At 41.1% G+C, this 25386-nt stretch overlaps 1 protein-coding gene across 3 annotated transcripts in view; it reads left to right on the top strand.

Annotated features, from left to right (window-relative positions):
* Positions 1-25386, top strand: part of SYN3 (synapsin III) — a 181413-nt gene that overhangs the window by 31349 nt on the left and 124678 nt on the right. For all 3 annotated transcript variants that reach the window (XM_081879476.1, XM_081879477.1, XM_081879478.1), the window contains 3 exons: positions 198-289; positions 13144-13300; positions 20217-20306. In XM_081879476.1, coding sequence (XP_081735602.1) covers positions 198-289; positions 13144-13300; positions 20217-20306 — 339 coding nt within the window. The remainder of the gene's footprint in view (positions 1-197; positions 290-13143; positions 13301-20216; positions 20307-25386) is intronic.

Here is a 25386-nt window from a genome sequence, read left to right as displayed (position 1 = left end):
TTCTCGCCAATGCTGTACCATAAACAGTTTACATCTGCCAAACAAATCACTACTAATTAAATATGCTGCTACCTGGTAGAAATCTTGTTAAGACAAACATTCTGTTTGAAAGTGAAATCCAGGAATAGGTCAGTTTTATTTCATGTGTTTTCTGCTGTTATCAAATAATCTCATTTATTTTTATTTTTCCACTCTAGGCAGAGTTTTCAGAACTGAACTTGGCTTCATATGTAGGCACTGGCTGTATGGTGGACATGCAAGTCATAAGGAATGGCACCAAAGTGGTCAGGTGATTGAAATTAACTTTTTTCCCTTTACAATTAATCTCAATCTTGTTGCTGTTTTAAAAAACCAATCTGGGTGGGATTCACCTAATAAACCACATCAGTGGAAGCCCTGCACAAGGACCTCTGCTTGTGCAACAGAGCTTCCCCAGTCCCTCTGCACACCTTCCATGACCCATGGAGCATTTGTAATAGTCCAACACTGAATTCCACCCTCTGTGTTTTCTTACTATCTGGGATGGATAATTATGAGCAACCTGTTATGGGCTGACCAGCCTGATGGAATGTGAAGTTTATTCAAAGTCAGGACTTCAGGAAGCAAGGGCTGATTTGGTTTGTGTATTTGTTAATTGATGAAAGGGATTCTTTTGGAAGCAGTTTTTCATAGTAATCTGGATCTTGGAAAAGCGGAGCAGTGTTACTTTGGAGTGTGTCCATACTGCTAGAAAATTCTATCCACAAATATCCAAAATGCATTGCCATCTTACCTTAGCCCACCCCATTCTCATTCCCTGGGTCAAAAAAATGTGTATGTATAAACTTATAAAATATATGTGGATTGTGTTGTATTAGCAGGCTCCTCTACACAGCGGAAGGATGAGCAGTACGTGCCACATACTTTACTTTACTTTATTTACACTTCAATGCTGAGAGATTACAAACATGCATCTTGCCTCTGCGAGAGCAGAGAGGCAACTCCTCTCTCCTCGGAAACACCGAGAGAACTGTGAAAAACAGGAAACCAGTGTACGTCACATCCAGTCTCCCATTCCCGTGGGAAACCCAACAGCAACTCTGACTGTGGAATGTAAACAATGTCTTGTGACAAGCATTTCGCTGCACAGTGAAGAAAGCAGAAACCAACAGATTGTCCCTTGCATTTTATGGCCATTCCTTTTGTGAACCAGTATTTTAAAAGGATTCTTGCAAAATGTAACCACCTCAACGCTATATGATCTCAAGTGCCTGCTTTAAGAAAGCATGTGTTTCAGTTGTGGATCACATGCAAAGGTCTCAGGTTCAAACGCTGATATTTCCAGGTAGGGCTTTTGCACCTCTCTGAAACCATGACTGCCAGGCCAGTCACTGTAAGCAGTACTGAGCAAGATTGACTGCTGGTCCAACTTGGTATAAAGTTTCAGTTTCTGTGATTCTAACAGGATAACAATTAAGTTTTATTTATTTCTTTATAACACAAAATGCAAATACAAGCATCTCTATGTGAGCAAACTCCCTGGGAATGTGCAGGGGAAGAAGAGGCTGTGGGTGTTGATGGGGAGTTGGGACCATGAATGATGTTCACAAGACACAATTCTATTCAAATTACAGGAGTCTGCACCACAATTTTGATTAGCATGAAAGCAATTTCCTCAGGGTTGTGCCTGCTTTTCACAGGCATGCATTGTAATGCAACGAGAATGGGAAAAACATAGCAAAGGAAAAGTACATATGGATGAATTTAGTGTTACGGTACATCCAGGGACACAGAGCAACTATTATTTTTCTGAGACACAAAAACTTATTGATGTCTGGGTGTGCACAGCAATGCTAGCTGCTGAACTCATTTAATTTTTCTCAGTCTGTTCATTTTGGATACAGTTGTCTTTTTTCTTGTCTGAATTCCTAGACCCTTAGCCGAGAGGGGGGTGGGTTAGAATCTGTACTTAGAATTTGTACTCAACTCATCCCTTACATTTCGTCTTCTTCTTCTTCTTCAAATTTGTATACCACCCTTAATCTGTAGATCTCAGGGTGGTTCATGACATAAAAATACAAGATAAAAACACAAAATGCATAATAAAAACAAGAACAAAAACCCCACAAACCAATAACTTCCCACTTCACATCTCCTTGTTCCCTCTGGGGTTATTTTATTTTCTCCATCCTGAACAAGTGATAAACCTCCTCACAGCAATTACAAGGGGCTGTATACAACTTCTCTGTCTGACAGCACATGGGGGTGTATGATGTGTGTGTTGTGGAGCATAGCAGCCCAGTCCAGAATCCAAAATTTAACCCAGTTCAGACCCATCGGACTCACTGAGGTAGGAAAAAATGAACTCCAGTTACTTCACCTTAGTAGTGTTGTGGATCTGGCTGTTAATGAGCGCGTAGGTGTGCTCAGGATGACATTCTTGCATATGTGGCCCAAGGCATGTGTTTTGACATATATCTGCTCTGACATACTGCTGCAAACACTCAGCATTTGTTCAACACATGTGCCAGTTTGGCCCTTGGGAAACACAGCACGACCGTCTTGTGTTACCACCCTTGGAGTAATTTAGAAGATACTGGGTGGGGGAGTGAAAAGAGATTCACACGCTTTCCAGTGTCAGCATGAAAGCATGCTTTTAATGGGTCTGTTGGAAAGGATCCCTAATTTATCCTCCTCTATAACTTCATTCAGAAAAAAAGAAAGCATTCCCATAGCCTTCAAATTAATCTGTGCGGAGGCAGGAAACAGATTTCCGTCCAGTGTTCCAGACTGAACTCCTACCTCTCATTGTCCAGAGTCCTAGGCAAGTCAAGAGCAGGCAGGCATCTATCATACCTTACATAATATTCATCGTAAAATATAACTTGAAGATGCTTTTGAACACGTTCTTTTGTACATCTATTAGGTTGATGCCCATTGGGGCATTATGGGCTGAAGCTGTCCTCATGTGTGGACAACTGGAATTGAAAATGACCTGAAAACACTGCCCTTCACACAAGCCCCCTTTTAAACCTTTGTGTAAAAATAAACTTGTACCTATCAGCCAAAAGATAGAAACACTGAATTCGATATTGTGGTATTATTATTATTTCAGGCCAAAAATATAGTATGAGCAGTGCCGGATTTACTTAGAAGCTAAACAAGCTATAGCTTAGGGTCCCACTCTCTTGGGGGGGCCCCAAAAAATTAAAAGGGGGAAAACTGGATGTACATTTCCAAAATATAAGCTAAAAAACAAATAAAATAAAACCTACACACAGCAACAGTGTTTTGCGTTGTGTAGGCTCCTATGATGTAAGTAATGGGCCCCGCCTGCTAGCCAGCTCCCTAAAATATCACTACTTTGCTTATTTGCTCATAAATTACCATATAGCATATATTCAACACAAAAAAACAGTGACAATTTTTTGTTGACAAAGGACAGCTGGACATATAAAAGGCCCCATTACCTTCAGTAGCTTAGGGCCTCATCAAACCTAAATCCAACCCTGAGTATGAGAATTTAATAAAGTTCTGTCGGTGATCTCTTGGTTAATTTATTCCTTGCACAACTGTGAGTTAACCCGTGTTTATAAGTTAGCAGCTAACTTCAGTACCATTTTAAGCTAAATCTCTCCTGCTGTGGGGACCACCATTTAATATAATGCATTTAGTATGATAAAGCCCAGATATACCAGAATGGATATACCACAAAGATTGATCTAGAGAACCACCTATGGGGCTCTATGTTGTTGTTGTTGTTGTTTAGTTGTTTAGTCATTTAGTCATGTCCGACTCTTCATGACCCCATGGACCAGGGCACGCCAGGCACTCCTGTCTTCCACTGCCTCCCGCAGTTTGGTCAAACTCATGTTTGTAGCTTCAAGAACACTGTCCAACCATCTCGTCCTCTGTCATCCCCTTCTCCTTGTACCCTCCATCTTTCCCAACATCAGGGTCTTTTCCAGGGAGTCTTCTCTTCTCATGAGGTGGCCAAAGTACTGGAGCCTCAGCTTCAGGATCCGTTCTTCCAGTGAACACTCAGGGCTGATTTCCTTCAGAATGGATACGTTTGATCTTCTTGCAGTCCATGGGACTCTCAAGAGTCTCCTCCAGCACCATAATTCAAAAGCATCAATTCTACGGTGATCAGCCATCTTTATGGTCCAGCTCTCACTTCCATACATCACTACTGGGAAAACCATGGCTTTAACTATACAGACCTTTGTTGGCAAGGTGATGTCTAGCCTTTTTCAATAAAGGTAGAGATAATGGGAAGCAAGATACAGATCAAACACAAGAGTAGTAGTCATTGTAGATCAATATATCTTAGTGGTAGCTTAGTGTAGAAGTTCCCAAGTTCAATCCTTGGCATCTCCAGGTAGGGTTGGGAGAGACCTCCACCTGAAACCTGGAGAACTACTGTCCGTCAGTGTAAATAATGCTGAGCTAGATGGACCAGTGACCTGGCTTGGTATAAAGAACCAAGTTTTCCTGCCTGATCAAGAGGAGATAACAAAAGCTGAGAGGGCAATGAGTCAAGCCCTGGAGAAGAGCAAAGCCCCTAAAGGGATTCTTAGTGCCAGGAGGGAGTGGTTTAATGCTGTGGTCTCTGTTTGTATTTCAATGCTTTTGTATAAATGCATTCATTCTTACCATGGTGGTTGGCTAAAATTCCCCTGTCAGAACTATGGAGAGGTCAAGGGTTGTTCTGTTTCCTTGGTATAAATCTATTCATCCTTTAATTAAAAGTGACTTTCCTATCGATTCTGGTTGGCCAGTCCTAGTGTGTGATGTTGACACAGTTGTGACCTGTTGCACAGGAATTCCAGATTGTCTGTGGCCTGAATATACACGGCCTTATGACAACTTCATGATGTTTAAAAAAAATATTTATTGCTAGGCTTTCTACCACACCTTCCTGCCAAGAAAATGTACTCATGGCAGCTCACAATATTATTAGAGTGATAAGACAAGCAAATGCAACAGTAATATATAAATAGTGGTAGTTAAAACAATTCTTGAAACAGTCCACATTAATAAAATACATGCAATAAAACCATATTCACTGCCTTCTCTTACTCTGCAGGCTGGGGAAACCTGCTATATTAAAGGAAGTTACCTTCCTTTTTCATAGCATGTGTCTATATTTCCAACAGGGCTGTGTATAAAAACAGAAAACAAATCCACATTTTGCACAGTGTTAGCCCAGATTGTATTACTCTGTACTGAAACACACTATAGAGCTTTTGCGATGGAAGTGACTGAAAAAGAGAGGGAGGAGCAGAAGACATTCTCTGGCTGCCATTGGCTGAACTGCTTATAATATCCTAGAAGGAGCAGAGCAAATTGGAGCCATAAGGAAGGAGGGGTGGTGCGTGGGAAGGGAGAGAAACATGAGCCTAGGGTGGGCAGAAGGCAGAATAGGATCTACCTGTAGATCTTTGAGTGATTTAAAGTTGATCAGCAAGGATTTTGCATTCCCATTTAACACAATTGCCCCCAGTTATATTGCTGAAATCAAGAAGGTATCCTTTTGATTGCACTTACAGATAGGTAGCTGTGTTGGTCTGCCATAGTCAAAACAGAAAATTCCTTCCAGTAGCACCTTAAAGACCAGCTAAGTTAGTTCTAGGTATGAGCTTTTGTGTGCATGCACACTTCTTTTGATTGCACGTTCATTGTGATTTGTGCTTGTGATGCTATTGGAGCAGACATACGTAGTCCCGCTCTCAATACTGTTTGCTCCCGCAAAAGTTTTAAGGCACTCTCAGTTCTTGAATTCCAATTAGTGCACACCCTGTGACTTCCTGCGGAAATTCTGTAACAAATATTCCAGTTTATTATTGTCACATTTTGTTGCAATACATGTCCCTCCATCATTGTGCACTTTGGATGCATTATAACACCTACGGGTAGCAATCATGCAGTAGCATCGGGGAAACATTGCAGAATAAGTAATGAAGCAGAATGGATCCTCTACAAACAAACTATTATTCTGTTGATTGCATGTTGCAGAAGACACCTGCCATAAAACACCAGCCTAAAGGGTGAGAATGTTGAGGGGGGAGGTAACTAGGAATGCATTTTTGGGTGGAAGGCTTGTGGGCTTCATCCCAAATGGTTACACAAAACAAATTCCTGGGCTCAGCATTCTTCCATTCTAAGTGTATGTGTTGTGCAACTGGCTCTAGGTGGTGGATCTTGGGGCTCTAGCAAAAAACTAAATTGAAGTAGATCCTGCAACTCTGAAGTCTTCTCAACCCTGCCTGGAAGCATAAATCAGTAGCTTGGTGAGAAGGCAGCAGGCCAAGGGAAACAAGAGATGGTATAGGTTTGAAAAGGAGGGATGGATTAACTCAGGGGAATGGGGAAATGCGACAAAAGCTGGAAAAAAGATGGAAGAGATGAGAGATGCATGTGGCCTGAAGCTGAAGAAGTGAGGAAGGGGGAGATGTAGATGTTGATTTCAAATGACCAGTTTTGTAATGTCCAAATCAGAAACCATGGTTTGTTTTGCTCAAACATATCATGGCCAGAAGCCAAGACAAAACATGCCAGAATCCCAGGTTCAGACATAGCACTATAACAGGGATTATGATTTGCAGCTCCTGCTTACACTAGGGAGGATTGAACCTGCAGGTACCTGTGCATTTACAGTAAACCATTAACTATGTCTTGCCATCATGGAGTGGCAGGAAGAGGTAAGAGGGCCTGTTCTGATGACTATAGAATGCAGGTAGGTTCATGTGGAAACATATGATCTTTCATTTATCCGAGTCCCAAAGTGTTTGGGGGCTTTAAATGGCATCACCAACACCTTGAGGCAGGAAACAAATTAGGTGCCAATGTAACTGAAATATTGCTTGTCAGAAGACCGGGATTTCTTCAGCAGCCTCGCATCTATATTGCACCTGACAATGATGACTATTGGTAGTGTACAAATGCCGTTACCCGCCTTGAAATGTTCTTTTCTGGATAAATATGAGTGCTATATTGCTAGTCATGACACAGCAGCCGTTTCATCCCATGTTAAAACTCTTACTTGACAATAGGGTGGCTCATGGGATCTGGCTATAAGCATCCCAGACAGATTGATATATATAAGGTCTAGAAATTATGCAGTTATACAAATTACTTTGACTTAATCTGTCACCATCACCATGATTTCTTTTAAAAGTGGTGGGGGGGATAGAAAGTTCTCTCTTTTTCTCAGCCTTTTGCCGTCTCTTCTCCAGTTGCTGCTATTAAACAGCTGCTTGGGGCAGGGGGGTTACTCTCGTTGTGGGTTTGCTTATCTTCTGGATGAATAATGTCCCTCTTTAACTCCTCAGCAGCTGGCGTCCAGCCTATGTGTGAGAAAGATGCTGACAGTTATTGGGAAAACATTTGGAGTGGAGGCAGCTGCCAGAAAATAAAAATAAAAAATACTGTTAGCAGACAAGGGCAGGGAAAGATTGGGGGTATTAATACCTTCCAAAGTTCTTTCACATCCCATATTCCTTATCTGAAGGAGTTATCGCCCACCAGGACCCAGGTTTTTGATAGTTAAATCACAGGAAAGATGAAAGCCCTATTTAAATTTGTTTTGTTTTTGGTCATGTATCATTCTTATCATAATTTGCCTCCTTTCATCATGGCCTTTTATTGAGTCTAGTTTTAAAGGGGGGGACAAAGGTCAGCATTTGAGGTTCTGATTCTACTCTGTTGTTCACATATGGAACTCCATATGACTTTCACTTGATCCTGGGAAACAATCCACTTTCCAAGCCCCCTTTTCCCTTCTGGTTCATTTTTAATCACACACACCCTTTCCAAATAACATCTGAACATTATCCTGAGATATAACTGTGAACAGTTGTTATAAAGATGTACATAAAATCCACCTTGGTGCATATATATATATATATAGGGTTCAAATCCTTGTCCAGTCATGAAGCTCACTTTGTGACTAGGTTTGCACCATCTCTCAGCCTAACTCACATTGTTGTGGAGGTAAAATGAGAGTGTCTTATGTATGCTACCTTGATATATAAGGGAGCGGGCCTCTTGGGCTTGCCGATCGTAAGGTTGGCAGTTTGAATCCGCACAATGGGGTGAGCTTCGGTTGCTCTGTCCCAGCTCCTGCCAACCTATCAGTTCAAAAGCACACCAGTGCAAGTAGATAAACAGGTACCGCTGCGGCAGGAAGATAAATGGTGTTTCCATGCGCTCTGGCTTCTGTCACGGTCCTTTATGCACCAGAAGCAGTTTAGTCATGCTGGCCACATGACCTGGAAAGCTGTCTGTGGACAAACACTGGCTCCCTCGGCCTGAAAGCAAGATGAGTGCCGCAACCCCATAGTCGCCTTTGACTGGACTTAACCGTCCAGGGGTCCTTTACCTTTTACCTTTACCTTGAGATCAAGGAAGGATTCCCTGGAGAATCCTGTTTTATTTGTATTTAGTGCATAGATTTAAGAAAACTACTTATTCTTCATGCAAGAAAAAAATAGTATTTATACACAAAAAACTGATAAAAGTCAAAGAATATGGTTAATGTTGAGAACAGGTATACAAGAGAAAATTGAGTCACCATTTTTAATGGTCTGTTATAATGAGGAAATAGGAGATACATCTTTGTTAGACAATCTATCAGCAGGTATAGTAATGGGCTGATTAAGATAAATAGTATATTTGAGGGCAGGATGTTTAAAACAAAGGGAAAATAGTGATGAAATAGGAGGGCATCAGCCCCCAAATCAGGCCCTTTTGGGGGTTTGTAAGAAACAAAATTAACACTATAACCAGATACAATTTACTTACAGACCCATTGCTTAAATCATGATTTACTTACAAACCCACTTGTTAAATTGTTTGCTTATGTAAAAAAAAAAAAAAGGTTCCCACTGGAAAAAAGAACTCGTACCATAAAAGACTGGATTTTGAGGATCTGAGAGCTGGTAAATATGATAAAACTAGCCAGTATAAAAAAGGTGAGGGAAGGCATACAGTTTGAAGATTGTAGAATGTGTGTCATGTATCTGCACCATAAGGCACAAAAAGATAGTCACCTACATAGCATAGGAACATTGTTAGAAAATAACTTATTAGTAATCGTATTTATGTTATATTTATATTGGTAATAGTATTTACATGATATACATTTCTTTTTATTTAGAGTTGTACATATCATTTACATTCAATGAGATCTTTTCTTCTCCTACATATGGGGGGGGGGAGGATTTTTGTACATTCTCACAACCATTATCCATAATTCCCAAAAGCTTTGGGGAATGCGCACATCTTGACTGAGTTCTGTACATTCTCTGGCCAATATGCATAATCTCCAACAGGTCTTCATGAATATGCATATCTCAACTGCTTTTGTGTATTTTTCGGGCAATATGCACATTCTCCAGTCAGTATGCATAGTCTCCATGGAACATGCTTTCCCCCCTATCCCTAATTCAGCAGTTTGCAATCTGCACTCCCTGACCTGCTTCTGACCCACTGCTTAATCACACATGGCCCATAGCATACTCTCCCACAGATCAGTTAAGAAGGGATGCAGCTCCCCCCAAAAAAAGGTTACCTTCCCCCACTTTCCTTCCTCCTTTCTCCTACTTCCCTTCCTTCCTTCTTGAAAGTCCATTCAGCTGAGCAGCACAAGGGGAATCACAGGGAGAAGGAAGTTTTAAAACTTCGCCTCCTACCAAAAAAAGAAAAGAAAAAAGATTGCAGGGGGCTCAAGTTAGGGGGACTAAAGCTATAATTTGCATCTGGGATACTGTGAATGTCTCCAAAGCTCAGCAAGTCAGAGACAAGCCTTTGTATGTCAGAAAATATAGAGAGTTGTGGCAGCTGCCAATTTTGGCTGACCACTGTTTGTGAAACTGAATAGTTGACTCAGATTCACTGTAGTCTTGGGTTTTTATTTAGCCATCACAGCAATTACTTGAACCAGAGAACACTAAGGATATTACACCTGAAGTCTCTGTCACATATGACTGTAATATGATTTCAGCTATTTACACTAAAGGATAAAGCAATGCTGCCCTGTTACTTCAATAAGACCCATGTGAATGACTGTCCATGAGGTGCTGCAGTGCATCGCAGGGTTTGTTCTAAGGTAATCACTGTTGTTTCCTATTAGCTCAGGCACACCTGAAAAAGGAAATTCTTTGGGAGATTATCGTTCTTCTCAGCTAGCTGAAGTGACATATATGCTGGATTTATGCCTCAGAACTTTGCCTGAGGAGGCCAATAATACCACAGCAGTGTGCAGCCTGTCACATCTTATTGCCTAATTATTTATTCTCCCTTCTTTGCCCTGAGTCCTGAGAAAACAGTTCAGTTCCAAATCTCCTCTTTAGTCACAACATGCTGGTCAGCTGAGCATGGTGCTTGTCAGGGTTCAAGCCCACAGCAGGTCCTGAACCCGGACAGCCAAGCAGGGATTCTTGAATGTGGGGGCCTCTCTTTTTTGCCTGTGTGAATAAATAAAAAAGAAAAAATTGTCCAGTAGCACCTTAGAGACCAACTAAGTTTGTTCTGGGTATAAGCTTTCAGGTATAAGCTATTCAGACCTGGTTTGAATAGAGATATTGGATTATTACATATGCTAAAGCTATTTTTGGTCACCTGAATACTATCCCTTGCTTTTTCCTGTAGGACTAATTGCGGTTGTTAACAGTCGTCAACAGGTTTGCCATACCCATTGAGTCAATCACCCATCTCCTACTACCCTTCTGAGAAAAACCCCATCCCACTGTCCCACTATATATAAGGGTCTGGTGACTTCTGTTTCAGTGTATCTGAAGAAGTGTGCATGCACACGAAAGCTTATACCCAGAAAAAACTTAGTTGGTCTCTAAGGTGCTACTGGACAATTTTTTTAATTTTTATTTATTTATTTAGAATGCGTCAGACCAACATGCCTACCTACCTGAATCTTGCCTGTGTGAGGCAGTTATGGGGAACCTCACCCCTGGGCCTAGTTCAGCATGCTAGGCCTTCCCATTTGGCCTGATGTCCTATATGGCAGAGACATTAAGAGCTAACATTAATATCAAAGGACCTATAATAAAAGGGAAACAGCAGCTAGTTAATTGGTTGCTGGTTTAATTTTGTTGAATGTCTTGATTGTTATTCATTATTATTATTTTGTAAACTGGTTTGTGTGATTCGTTTGTTATAACAATCAAGCAGTAAATACATTTTATGAAGTCAAAATAAATAAGAAACACTGCAAATCACCCCAAGATATATCAGTAGCTTCTGATCTAAATACTGCTCACTCGTGTTCTACAATTCTCAGGTGTCCCACAACAGATGCGAAAATAATCTCTCGAAGGCGTATAGCTTTTGCCAGGTGGGGCTAAGCCTCTATGCTAGGTTCCTAGCAGTTGGGGGCCTGTTGCCTACCAGGAGGGAGAGGGGTGAGGCAGCAGGGGAATCAGCAGGAAGCAAATGCGCTGGACAACCCACCACCTCACCCGTCTGTCTCTCAGTAGGCAATGGCGACTCACCTGGTGGGAAGCTAGCGCAGTGGCTCTGCCTCACCCCGGACACTGCTTTTGGCTTGTGGGCATCCTGAAGACATGGCTGGCTGCTGTACGAATCAGGATACTGGACTGGTTTGATATTGGGTCTGATCCAGCAGAGCTCTTCTTGTGATGAAAAACTGTGCCTAAAAAGTAATTCAGTGAAATGAAATAAAAGTAACCCAATAAATATTAAAACACTTTCCCAAGTTTGAACCCAATTCATCAGAAAACACCCTGAATAATAAACAGCTCCAGTTATAAAACTGCTTTAAAATGTTTAGATTTAATCTACAAGGGAGGGGAATTCAAGAGGTGAGAAGCAGCTCCTCTATACTTGTCTATTCTATCCAAGGAAGATTCAGACCAGCAACCTTCCCACAATAGTCTATTGGTGCTTGATTTTAACTTCTTTTTGTTTTTAACTTGTTCTTAACTTTTTATGATAAAAAGTTTGGTGGGGGTGTAGATAGGTAGGTAGGTATAAACTGTTGCTATGTATTTTTGTGATACAGCGGTATATAAATGTTTTAGTTAATAAATAAGCAAACCTCAAAAGGAGAACTCTTCTATCAACTAGGGAGTCTGTGTCTGCATATACCCCGCACATTTAAGGTACTTCCCCTCCCAAAGAATTATGGGAGCTGTAGTTTACTCTTCACAAAACTATAATCCCCAGTACCCTTAACAAACAACAGGTTTCGGGGGGTTATGCTTTAAATGTATGGTATATATGCAGCCTATGACAAAACAGACAATGCTCACTTTGTGTTCTCTGTGGGAAAACATTCTCTAAAAAGTGACCATATGTCTTTAATGGATAGATATTTTCATTCATAAATGCCATGTGGTGATCTTTAAATTGGTCTTTAAGAATTCAGCAACTGCTTTTGCTCTGTCATCTGTGCAGCACATTGCAAAAAATTGCCACCAAAGCCATCCAAAGTTTTCATATGAGAACGGCTGGAAAGACACTTTTCCATTCCTAATTTATTATCTTTAGTTCTTGTTGTAGATCATTCCTGTATGAGCCTTCCTGTCTGAGCCCATAATGGAAACTGTGAGAAATGTACCTGGAGTCCTCTCAGTTCTGTTTCGTAAATCCTAAAATGAAGGATTTTATTTATTGGTGTCTTTAATATAATAATAATAATAATAATAATAAATTTTATTTATATCCCGCCCTCCCCAGCCGAAGCCGGGCTCAGGGCGGCTAACAACAATCAACAATCAAACAATCAAATATTCACACATTCTAAAAATATTACATTATAAAATCAATTAAAATCAAATTAATGGCAACTAATTAAGCAAGATTCTAAGCAGGTTGCCAGAGGAGGGAGTCAGGCTGCGCCCTGACCAAAGGCCTGGTGGAACAACTCTGTCTTGCAGGCCCTGCGGAAGGATGTCAGGTCCCGCAGGGCCCTAGTCTCTTGTGACAGAGCGTTCCACCAGATTGGAGCCGCAGCCGAGAAGGCCCTGGCTCTAGTCGAGGCTCTAGTTATAACAATAACTGGTGCTTTTTTGAAATCTTAGACTTATAGGAAGGAAAAGTATTGGAAGCAAAAAAAGAAATAACTGATAGGAAGTGGATGACTTGACTGACTTTTAAGAATTGTCCTCTGATTATGTCTTCTAGATCCTTCAAGCCTGACTTTGTTCTCATCCGGCAGCATGCTTACAGCATGGCACTAGGAGAGGACTTCCGCAGCCTCATCATCGGCCTCCAATATGGCGGAGTCCACAGTGTCAATTCTCTTTTCTCCATCTACAATTTTTGCAGCAAGCCCTGGGTGGTAGGTGTCATTCTTAAGCTTCCTTACATGAAATGAGAGGGGAGTTGAGGATCCCCGTACTGCAAAAAGCTCCCAATTTAATACTTTGGTTGTTTTGGTAAATCTAAATTATTTTGTTGTTATTTTGTTTCAAGCACACCAGGTGGGCTGTGAGACTGAGGATTCTGCCCAACTCAATACCTAATAGGCCAAATAGCTGAACTGAGGAAAGCAGGCCTTTGGCTTTTGCTGAGAGAACACTGTCACAGGCAACTCAGGACTTTATAAGTGTTGTTTGTCTGGCATGTGGCAACCACACACTGGATTTTCCACTGGCCTGGAATTAAGTACAGTGGTACCTCGGGTTAAGTACTTAATTCGTTCCGGAGGTCTGTACTTAACCTAAAACTGTTCTTAACCTGAAGCACTACTTTAGCTAACAGGAGACTTCCGGGTTAGCGCCATCGCCGAATGGCGGATTCCCTCCGAGCTCCGGAGGGAATCGGCTTAGCAGGGGTCGGGTCCTGCCGCGGCGGCGACGCGGGGACCCTAAAAAACCACAGGCGCGGAAGCCTGTGGACCTGGTGACTCGGCGGGCACCATTTGCGGCCCCCCGACCTGCGAAGGAGCATTTTTAAAGGCTCCGGAACGGGGGACGGGCAGCGGCGTGGTGCTGAGAGTCCTCTGCTTCCCCTGCTGAGTGAAGCCGCATGCCATGGACGGAGAGCGCTGACTTTTTCCTGGGAACATTCGGCCTAAAAGCAACAACCCGTGAGTAATACGGAAATTGGATTTCTAAAAGGAAAAATTTTATTGAATTTGGCACGATCGGGGAAGACGCAAAAAGGAAGTCCGTCTTCCCTTTCTTGTAAACAATCTGGAGCAAGGACTAAATAATTAAGGTCGAGAGAATATCTCCTTTTTATTGGACTAAACTATTAACTACATGGATTGACAGTATAAGTAATCGTGCTGGAGGATAAGAGCTAACTTTGAGAGTTAAAGTTTCCCCCCCCCCCGGGACCCGGGAGTGATCCGTGAGAGGAGCCTGCTGAGGAGACATAGAAGACTTTGACAGCTGTCAAATTAGCTGTCAAAGTGGGGAAAAACAGAGAACTTTGTTTCTGATGTTTTTGCTGGTTACATTTGCTACAATATAGTGATAAATTGTTGAAAATAAAGAAGAAATTGAAACAAGTTAACTGGACTGTTGGGCTGGAAGCGTAAGGAATACTTAATAACCGGAATCCCTCTAGAGGGGGTTCAGGGACACTACAAGAATGGAAATAGGCCGGAAAATACTAGCTGATCTGGATGAGGTTGCCTTTCTCGTGAGAAAATTGGTAGAGCAAAGTCATGTTTTGTCTACAGTCCAGGCAGCTGAACAAGAAAGGAAACTTGAGAAACCTAAGGAAGTGGAGAAATAGATATTGGTTGAACAGGAGCAGCAGGAAGGAGGGGCTGAAATGCTGCAGAAGGCAAAGGAGAGCCGGAGGCCTGTCAAGATGGATATAAAAGAAAAAAAGGACTGGGTGATGAAAATTTGGTTTGAATTGAAGAAGGAGGAATGGAAAGACCTCCTATTGTGGAGATCTGAAGAGTTTGGGACATTTGGACCTAAAAGGATTAAGAAACAAGTTCTGAGTCCCTCCTTTAAATATGGAGGCCCGGCTGGAAGGAACATGGTTATTTTTGGGACAGAGCCCTTCCGAGATTTGGTGGTTAATACAAAGGACTATCAAAAAAAACCGGCAGATAGGAACTGAGAGAGGATTAAGAGCCTCTGATGTGAGGAATCCAGGCTGATACCAGATGGACTAATAAATAATGATTTAGGGATCGAAACCGGGAAAGGGAGGGTGGGGTTTGGGAATCCGAAGGGTGTACAAATATATTTTGATTTTTTCTAATGTTTCTTCTTTTTTGCTTTGTTATCAATACAACAACAACAACAATACAATACAATACAATACAAAGATGGGGAATCCGTGGAAGGGAAACTGGGTCGATCTTAGTAAAAGTTTTTAAGCACAATGACCAATGTTTATAAGTTGAAATTTGATACATAAATTGTATTAAGTATAATTAATAAATCAGGGTTAAAAAATTAGGGATAAGAACTTGTTGAACTAATATTTGGACATGGAATACAAGAAAGGGAGGCGAGGGGAAGTCGCGGAAAAAAGTTACTGAAAATCAGGATTATAAATGAGGAATGTTCTTTTTCCTTTTTAATTTTTGTCTTTTTTTCTGTCTTTTCTTTTTTTTCTCTTTATATTTTCTCTGGAAAGTTGTTTTTGGTTTTTTGTATATTATGTGAAACTACAATAAATATCATTTTTTTAAAAAAAGCTAATAGGGCCTCCTGCTGCTGCTGCGCTGCCGGAGCACGATTTCTGTTCTCATCCTGAAGCAAAGTTCTTAACCTGAAGCACTATTTCTGGGTTAGCAGAGTCTGTAACCTGAAGTGTATGTAACCTGAAGCGTATGTAACCTGAGGTACCACTGTAATCTGGAAGAGTGGAGGATTGTCATGTGCAAATAGTTTACCTGATAAAGGCTTAGACTTCTGGCACTGATCCATCCTGCAGGTGTCAGGGTCTGACTAAAACATTCCATTCTCTCCAGAGATCCATGGGGTGGCATTCAAAGTACTACAAGGCCATGGTCCCTTCAGCACAAGCATTACTGCTTACACAGTGGAACTTGCCCCCCTTTCTTTCCCTTGTGCCCCCCCCAACCTGTTTCCCCAATCCTCCAGAGCAGATTTTAAATTCTGAAAAATGAATGGAAAGCAGGGATCACAACACAGCAGTGTGCCATTTCCCCCTAATCATATCAGGATGGGGGCAGAAAAGCATGGCTTGCCAAGTGCAGGATTTTTGTATATTTTATTACATTTATATCCTGTATTTTTCCATCATGGGACTCAAGTAAATGTAGATATAGTTGGTTCCCAGGTGGCTAGCCATTTAGGCAATGATCCAAGCCAGACTTGCTTTGCTTCAGCAAGGTGGTAGTCCCAGGTGCCTTTACATTGTCCCCTAGGATGTGCGGCATACAGTATTTGTACTGTGTAATCATAAGGTGATTTATGGTATTGGGCTGCCCAGATTCTTTAAGTCCTGATGAGCTCATAGACTCTACTTTCTCCCACTACTGCTTAATAAAATCAAAGAGGTCAAATTGGCATTGGCAACAGTTTTTGGCTTACTTGATTGGATATGGGTCAGAAATGCATTTCAAGCACAACTTACATTGCTGAGGTCATCTCTGGCAAGGAATACCGACCTGAAATTATAGCAGACTATTGAGAAATTGATACAGCAAACTTTGGGAATTAATATTACTCTGCTGAAGATATGTAAGCTACAAAGTAAATATTTGAAATTAGGCATCTGCTCATCAATGTTTTGCTGAAAATGTGCTACATATACAACATAGAAATAAACAAGTCTTGAGTTGCAGAACAAGATTATTTCTTTATTTTCACTCAGATTAGCATGTTTTCCTTTGTTTATTTATTTTACTTCCATGTCAGAATTTAACCTTCCCATATGGTACTAGATTGTCCACAGTGTGATGGTATTTCATGCTACTTGGAATTAGCAAAGCACCCTACCAATGTTACTTATTATGACAATTATTTATATCCCACCTTCCAGGATACATTAAAATATGTTCTTTAAAATGGCAATAAACAGCATCAACTTATTAAAAGCCACCAGGATCCTTCCCACAGGGCAGCTGGTGCTAAGATGGTTGGAAGATTCATTTCCCTGATACCTATCTAGATGCTGGTGCTAAAACCATCAGATGATGTTAGCTCACTTATTGTGGTCACACAAACATAACAATTAATTAATTAATTAATTAATTAATTAGTATATTTGGCTGAGGTATGCAAAGCAAGCAAGGAAAACTATTCAGCAAAAGGTTATTATTCCCCATTAACTTGTTTCAGGTGGGCACAAGTACATTCTAAAGATGCCCGTTAAAACTAAGGCTTCAGAGTTCAAAGATAAAGAAGGCTACAATGTACGCTGACAAAGAGAAGCAGCTGGGAGAGCAAACTAGTACCACCATAGATGTATAAAATATTCTCTCTTAAATCCACTCAGTGGATTTGTAACTGGCTGACTGACCGAACCCAAAGGGTGCTCATCAATGGTTCCTCTTCATCGTGGAGAAGAGTGACTAGTGGGGTGCCACAGGGTTCTGTCTTGGGCCCGGTCTTATTCAACATCTTTATCAACGACTTGGATGATGGACTCAAGGGCATCCTGATCAAATTTGCAGATGACACCAAACTGGGAGGGGTGGCTAACACCCCAGAGGACAGGATCACACTTCAAAACGACCTTGACAGATTAGAGAACTGGGCCAAAACAAACAAAATGAATTTTAACAGGGAGAAATGTAAAGTATTGCACTTGGGCAAAAAAAATGAGAGGCACAAATACAAGATGGGTGACGCCTGGCTTGAGAGCAGTACATGTGAAAAGGATCTAGGAGTCTTGGTTGACCACAAACTTGACATGAGCCAACAGTGTGACGCGGCAGCTAAAAAAGCCAATGCAATTCTGGGCTGCATCAATAGGAGTATAGCATCTAGATCAAGGGAAGTAATAGTGCCACTGTATTCTGCTCTGGTCAGACCTCACCTGGAGTACTGTGTCCAGTTCTGGGCACCACAGTTCAAGAAAGACACTGACAAACTGGAACGTGTCCAGAGGAGGGCAACCAAAATGGTCAAAGGCCTGGAAACGATGCCTTATTAGGAACGGCTAAGGGAGCTGGGCATGTTTAGCCTGGAGAAGAGGAGGTTAAGGGGTGATATGATAGCCATGTTCAAATATATAAAAGGATGTCACAGAGAGGAGGGAGAAAGGTTGTTTTCTGCTGCTCCAGAGAAGCGGACACGGAGCAATGGTTCCAAACTACAAGAAAAAAGATTCCACCTAAACATTAGGAAGAACTTCCTGACAGTAAGAGCTGTTGGACAGTGGAATTTGCTGCCAAGGAGTGTGGTGGAGTCTCCTTCTTTGGAGGTCTTTAAGCAGAGGCTTGACAACCATATGTCAGGAGTGCTCTGATGGTGTTTCCTGCTTGGCAGGGGGTTGGACTCGATGGCCCTTGTGGTCTCTTCCAACTCTATGATTCTATGATTCTATGATTCTATGATTCTATGTTGTTTTCTCTACTGGCCCTCCAGAGACAGTGAAAGTTTAATTACCTTTCCTTATTTTTTTTCTTTATATCTTTTTTTCCAAAGCGAAGTAGGAAAGCTACTATAGGTCACCCATGTGAAGTGCATTTCATGCACCATTATTGGTATGTGGTAGCATGCATTCCAGTGCAGGCTAAAAGCATTTACAAATACGTAATATATAAATGATATGCTGTGAGGTCCTCCCCTATCAGCCTATTTGTTCTCTTTGATCTCTTGGAGAGGCCTTTCTCTGTGTCACACCAGTGTCTAAAGCATGATGGGGTCAGAATGAAAAAGAAAGCGCCTTCTCTACCTGTGACCAGGTTGTGGGCAATGCAACACAGCTGCCCTGAGCAATGCAAATGCATTTGAAAAGCAGGGTATACTTTTTGGAAGCCAATAAATAAACATTTTTTGTGTGTGCTGCTGCTCTGTACAAGTTTGGGACCCAGGGATTGGCATAACCTGGTGAAGGAATGGCAGATTGCCCCCATGTGAACTGCAGCATGCATATAAAAGATAGATCACACATGTTTTTATCTTTGAATGTGCTACATAATTGTACAGTGACTAACATACACTCCTCTTTTGCTTGTTGTGTCTATCCTCTCTCTCTCATATACACACACTTAAACACACAGCTGTAACTTCTTATGTTTGCTCACTGAGCTAGTCAAAACAGTTTTATTTTGCTTTTCTCATCAGTGTTCAGGGTTAGTGTAAGTAGTTAGGAGAGGCAATCTCGCTTCTTTATGCTGGGTCAACAACCTGTGTTGCCAACAATAATCGCAGGGGGAAATGGCAGGCTATTTTATTTATCTGCATGCACTGATCTCTGACTGGGCTTGCTGGTAACTTTTTGCACTGTCACATGCTGTTGGAAGATTTCTGGATTTTCTCAAATATTTAATTTCCCCCCTGAAGGAATAGTTTTGTTAATTTAGACAAATGGTGAAGACCATCAATATCTGAGAGGCATACAACCATGCCATATAATTTTTGCACTTCTTTGGGGTCGAAGAGTATGTGCACTTTAATTTTCTAAGAAGCACCCTAAGTTAAAAGCCCTTTCATTATGACAGGTGGGATTTTTTGGAGCACAAGCAGGAAAGGAAAGCAATGCTTCTCCTGCTGCTGCCCATAATTGGCCTCTAAATTTTTGCCCCTTGCAAAGTATTGTTCCCAAATGAACTTTACTTTTATCTGTAGGATCCATTCACTGGGGAGCTTGTCAAGGAGTTTGCCTTGACATTGGGGGGGCATAAATTTGCTCCTGGAATTGCCAATATCTATTGTGAATATTTGGTTTTGTGCATCTCAGTTATGTCCCAAGTTGTCCCAAGGTTGTGCTTCCACATAGAACTCAGTAGGAGTGGTTTAGGAATCTTTATGCCCCTACCGCAGGTTCCATTTCTTGCTCTTGCTCTTGCTCTTTGGGGCAGAAGATGATGGCCTTGGGCAGGACAACAGTGCTGGATTTAGGGTGGTGTGGGCAGTTCCCCATAGGGTGCTGAGATGAGGGGGCACAAAATAATAATAATATTCAGAATATCCATTTTAAAAGCAAATGTACCAAAAGAAGTTATTGTAAAAATAAGAAATGGGAGGGGAGCAGATTTTGTCCTTCCTCAGGTTGCCATATTGCCAAAGTCCACCCCTGAGGATAGGAATTGTTATATGTATGTGCTTGTTAAGTTGTATGAATCCTTTTTCTTTCCATTTTAGTTCTCTCAGCTAATTAAAATCTTCAACTCTCTGGGTCCTGAGAAGTTCCCTCTTGTGGAGCAAACCTTCTTTCCAAGCCATAAACAGATGGTAAGTACCTTGGGTTTATTTTCTTTGATGGTGTGCTATGATATATAGAGAATTGGACTGTGACTCTGGAGAGAACAAGAAAACTATTATGTGGGCCCTTCCAGACTAATGTTTTATTACGGGTGTACTCCACAACATGTTCTTGAAACAAGAAGAGTGGATTTGTGGTGAATTTATTCCACTTTAGTGTTTTTGTGTGTGATGGTTCCCTGATGCCACCACGTTATTGCTGTCCAGAGGGGCTATACTGCCACAAAAGTGGGGCAAAAATAAACTGGAGCATTTGTGGCATAAAAAGCTGTGGAATTTCAGCAGGAATTTACATAAAATGCACTTATTAGAAATAATGCAGTGTGGCCGCCCCAGAATCATAACGAATGCACAATAAAAAGCATGTCTGGAGGGGCCCAGTGACACCTAACAGAAAAGCAGCAGCGATGTGATGGCATTTTTTAAAAGTCCCATTCCCATTTTCCCCCTGGTTCTGGGAAGAGGACATTAGAAAAGTGAAGTAATATTTGACTGATGCATAAAGATTTCTGGATCTTGACAGTAATTGGTTCATACAAGGATGGAGGGCTGGATTTAGGTTTGATGAGGTCCTAAGCTACTGAAGGTAATGGGACCCTTTATATGTCCAGCTGTCCTTTATCAACAACAAATTGTCGCTGTTTTTTGTGTTGAATATATGCTATATGGTAATTTATGGACCTAATAGGTATCTAAAGCCATTTGCACATAACAAATAGGAGCCTACACAACACAAAATACTTTTGCTGTATGTAGGTTTTATTTGTTTTTTATCTTCTATTTTGGAAATGTACATCCAGTGGTTATTTTTCCTTTAATTTTTCGGGGGGGCCCCAAGAGAGTGGGGTCCTAAGCTATAGCTTGTTTAGCTTATACGTAAATCCATCACTACAAGGATGCATTCCATATGTATCTTTTTGTGTCTTCAAGTTTGCCAGTATTGATGGGTGTGACATTGTGTCTGTCAACAGATATGCCCATCCCATTTGGTCAGTTTTACACCTTCAGGCTTGGTGCCTTGAAGGTTATTCCTCCCTCATGTGTGCAGTGTTCATGATGGCTGCTGGTGCCCCAGTCCTGATGACCATGCTTCCTTATCATACTTGTGCATTTGTACCTGTCTACACACAAAGTATAACAGTATAACATTCATGACTAGGGTGTTGGCATCTTCCATGCACTGCAGAGAAAGATGCAGTAGCAATGGGAGGGGCAGGCAACGTGGGATGCGTCAGAAGTTTGTCTGAAGAGGCTGTGCATGTGGCCTGATTATGCTAGTCTTTCCTATGGCCATAAGTCATAGCCATTTCTATCTGCATGCCTTGGTGCCATCAGTATCATTTTTGCTGTGCAGGACTGCATTCAGAGTAAATGCAGCTGTTTCTGCAGGAATTTGTTCCTCCTGTTTGGACAAATAAAGCAGACTGTGTGGTACAGTACTTGGAAAGATGTGTGGGTTTGCATTCAGCATTACAACTGGTCTGAACTTTTCAGTGATGAGAACTACACAGTACTTAAAAAGCTGTGATACCATTGCTAATAAACATTTACATCAGGATTACTCTGTGAAGTCTGTTTGAAAAATGTGACCCAAACTTTCGTTATAAAATTATTTTCCCATCTCTCACCCAAGTTTTCCTTTTGGGAGCTTTGGTTTTGTCAGTGATCCAGTGGACTCTAGAATTAATAATAATAATAATAATAATAATAATAATAATAATAATAGACTTTATATACCACCCTATACTGGAGGTCTCAGGGCGGTTCACAGAAAAGAACTGCTTGTTATTCATTTAAAATCTCAATAAGGACTATAACTATTTACATGGAAGTCCAGGTATCTTCTCTTATAACATGAAAAGGATTTGGTGCATTTATTTTTATACATCTAAAAAGAGGTCTGGATATGCATAGCAAAAGTACTTTTTCTTTTGAAAGAAAGAACTTAATCCACAAAAGAAATGCAGAGGTTATTAAAGCAGTATACAAAAAACACCAACCATCCCATACTTTTTCTGGGGAACTTTTTCTTTTGTTCTACATAGCCTTAGGGCAATAACATTCAAAAACCCCAGTTGGGAACCAGCTTGTTTCTAGTAATGTAACAAATGCTGTATAATGCTTAACTGTAAATAAAACCTCTAAGTGGTTGTTTAATTATTATACTGTGTATGGGCCTAAAACATCTGCGTTTGTAGAATTATAAGCAGCCAGGGCTGAGGCATCAAGAGTTGCTGATAATTTATGAGGTGTAAGGAGAGCAGAGGGGGAACCCTCTTGCATGAGAAGAAGTGAGGATGCTACTATTCAAAGTGTGAGTGCCATAATCTCCCTTGGATCTGAGCTGCTGTAGGAGAGGACACTGTACTAGATTACTCCAGCTGCTCTCGGTGAAGGATTCTCATTCTATTCCCTTGCATCATTGGGTAGGACTGAGATAGACTGAGTTGCTACCAGTCAGTGTGGATTCTGAGCTGGATGGACTGATTGTCTGACTTGGTATAGAATTTCAGCTTATCATGTAACTAGAGCTTTGTTTTGCACTTGTTAATCTTCTGAACTCTGTTCGCAGTTCAAGATGGATAAAGCAGAACCTCACAAATGACGCGCCATATATTGTTTTGATTACTGGATACAGTTTTGAAAGTAGCAAAATGAACTTGAACTAATGTAAATGAATGCAAATCTTGCTTGCGTTTGCACATGGCCAGTGATCCCCATATGATCGTTATCTTCTCCTCCAAATAAAAAATAAAAATCAATTTTCATGCATAATAATTATGAGAAAGCTATGTGACCAACACACGCTAGATTTTGTTCCTAGCTTTGGCACAGAGAAAGAGGAAATGAGAATTCCCAGGGATGACGCAGAAGTCAAAGTGGGAATTCTAAGGAATTAGGAATAAGACCCATTGAAAGCTGTGGAGCTTAAGGTCATGTTCACATTAGTGGCTTAAAATGCAGCAAGGTTGTTTTTCCGCACTGGGTTTCAAGCCACATTTGTATAGTGTTGTTCACATCAGAGTGGGGGCAGGGATGTCTTCATTCAATATACATTACCTTTTGGGTTTTCCCGCCCCCTGCAACCCACACCCCAGAACTTTATTTATGAAGCTGTATTCTGTGTATGCACACTTATCTGCAAAGGCACGATGGCTGTCTTAAATGCACACACTATTCTTAAGCATTAAGTGAATGTGGCTTAAGTTTTCTAGTTGGATTGAAGCCGGTTTGAGAAAAAGCACATCAAACAGAAGTATTTGTAAAGGATCAATATGGTTGCGGAGTAAGTGGTAATGTGAGCATACCCTAAGTGTCTGAAAAACATGAGTCATCAGCATTCTGCCACCAACCAACAATAGCCAGTCAGATAGCTCAAAACTGTCAACCAAATTAAAGAAGGGAAAATGTCTGTGATAGAAATAAAACACTTTATTGTTTTAGAATAAAAGGACACTATAAAAAGTGAACATTATTACCTTAAAAGACAATATACATTCATTGAATATAAAATTTATAAATAACAAAAACAAGGAGGAAAACTGTAAACAGTGCTACAAAACTAAGCAAAAATTACATTCCTTCTGGGGAGACGTTTTCTCCCAGACTGATAGTAATGGAGAAGATAAAAGAATGCAGATTTACATCCCAACCCAGTGCCTGTATGTTCACAAGAGACCCCCACTAAGTTTGATGGGACATACTAAGACTGCAGAAGGCTGCAATCCTGTGCATACTTGCCTGGGAGTAAGTTCCGTTGAACTCAGTGGGGTTCCTTTATTCGGAAAGGCATAGGATTAAGCTTTCTTTGAAATGAATAAGGGTTCTTCATTGGGCTTGCACAGACCTACATCTCAAAACCTCTGGAATCAATGGAAAGGTGCCAGTTGACTTCAACAGGTATGGCTCAGGCCCATGCACCAAGTGCAAAGCACAGCTTAATAGCTATAATGCTGAGAAGCCAGTGTGGTGGATAGAGAGTTGCACTTGGGTCAGGGTTACCTGTTTCAAGTCCCGCTATTGTCCTGGCAACCTGCAAAATGGGAATGATGGCAAGGGTTGTTGTGCAAGGGAATGAAGCAAAGATTATAAAGCAGTTTGCAATTTTGTTTTATTTTTAATGATTTATAAAAAAAATTGTTAGCAGTAGCAGACAGTAGGATGGGGGAGTGGTGCTTACCTGACTTCCTGGCAGCAGAGTCATTACTGCTTACCGGGATGAAGGGTGGGAAAGCCAAGGTAGCAGGGGATTTTGATGCTGTTCAGATGCAGCAAATATGGCGCTCCTGCCAGTGCATTTGCACAGCACCAAGCTTCCCCCCTACCCCGTTGCCCCCCACCCTCCCTCCCAGTAAGCAGCAGCAACTACCCCACCCCAACATCCACTACTGATTATTAGTAACACTAAAAAATGTGGAGATCTCCCAAAAGAAATGTATTTTTTGCTGGGTTCTTCCCCCTCAATCTTTACCCTCCATTTGACTCCTTATTAAAACAAAACAAAACCCCAAACAACCCTCTTTGATGGCTTGATTATCAGCGTGGTGAAAGGTTGTTCTCTTCTTGCCTTGCCTTCTTAGCTGTGTTGCATGCCCTCCAACAACTCTTTACTTTCTGTAATGTACAATGGAAATCTGTATACAAAAAGAACTTACTTTTCCCCCCGATGGGGGGGCCTGTTTGTTTTTTTGTTTGTTTTCCTACAAAGCACACACATATATTATAGCCTGTATAAAGACACATACCTTCTTGGCAATTAAAGAGATTTCTACAATAGCTTGATAGCAGAGCTGTAAAGTCTCAGCTATGATCTTAAAATTCTACAGTCAGTGAAAATAATACAAATGCGGAGCTGCCATTCAGTGGAAATACAGATCACATTTTTTAACAACCCAGTCAACAGGAAGCTGCTTCCCCTTCTTGCCTTTCAAGATCTGAATTCATGTTAGGTTTATCTCAGAAACGACCCAAACTGAACTTAGGCCACCTTATCTCCAGCAAGCTGATAAATAACAACCACTGCTAGAAACACTGAAATACTCTCCCTACC

The sequence above is a fragment of the Podarcis erhardii genome (assembly GCF_964252035.2).
Source record: "Podarcis erhardii genome assembly, chromosome: 10".
NCBI lineage: Eukaryota > Metazoa > Chordata > Lepidosauria > Squamata > Lacertidae > Podarcis > Podarcis erhardii.
This window is presented reverse-complemented; position numbering and strand designations above follow the sequence as displayed.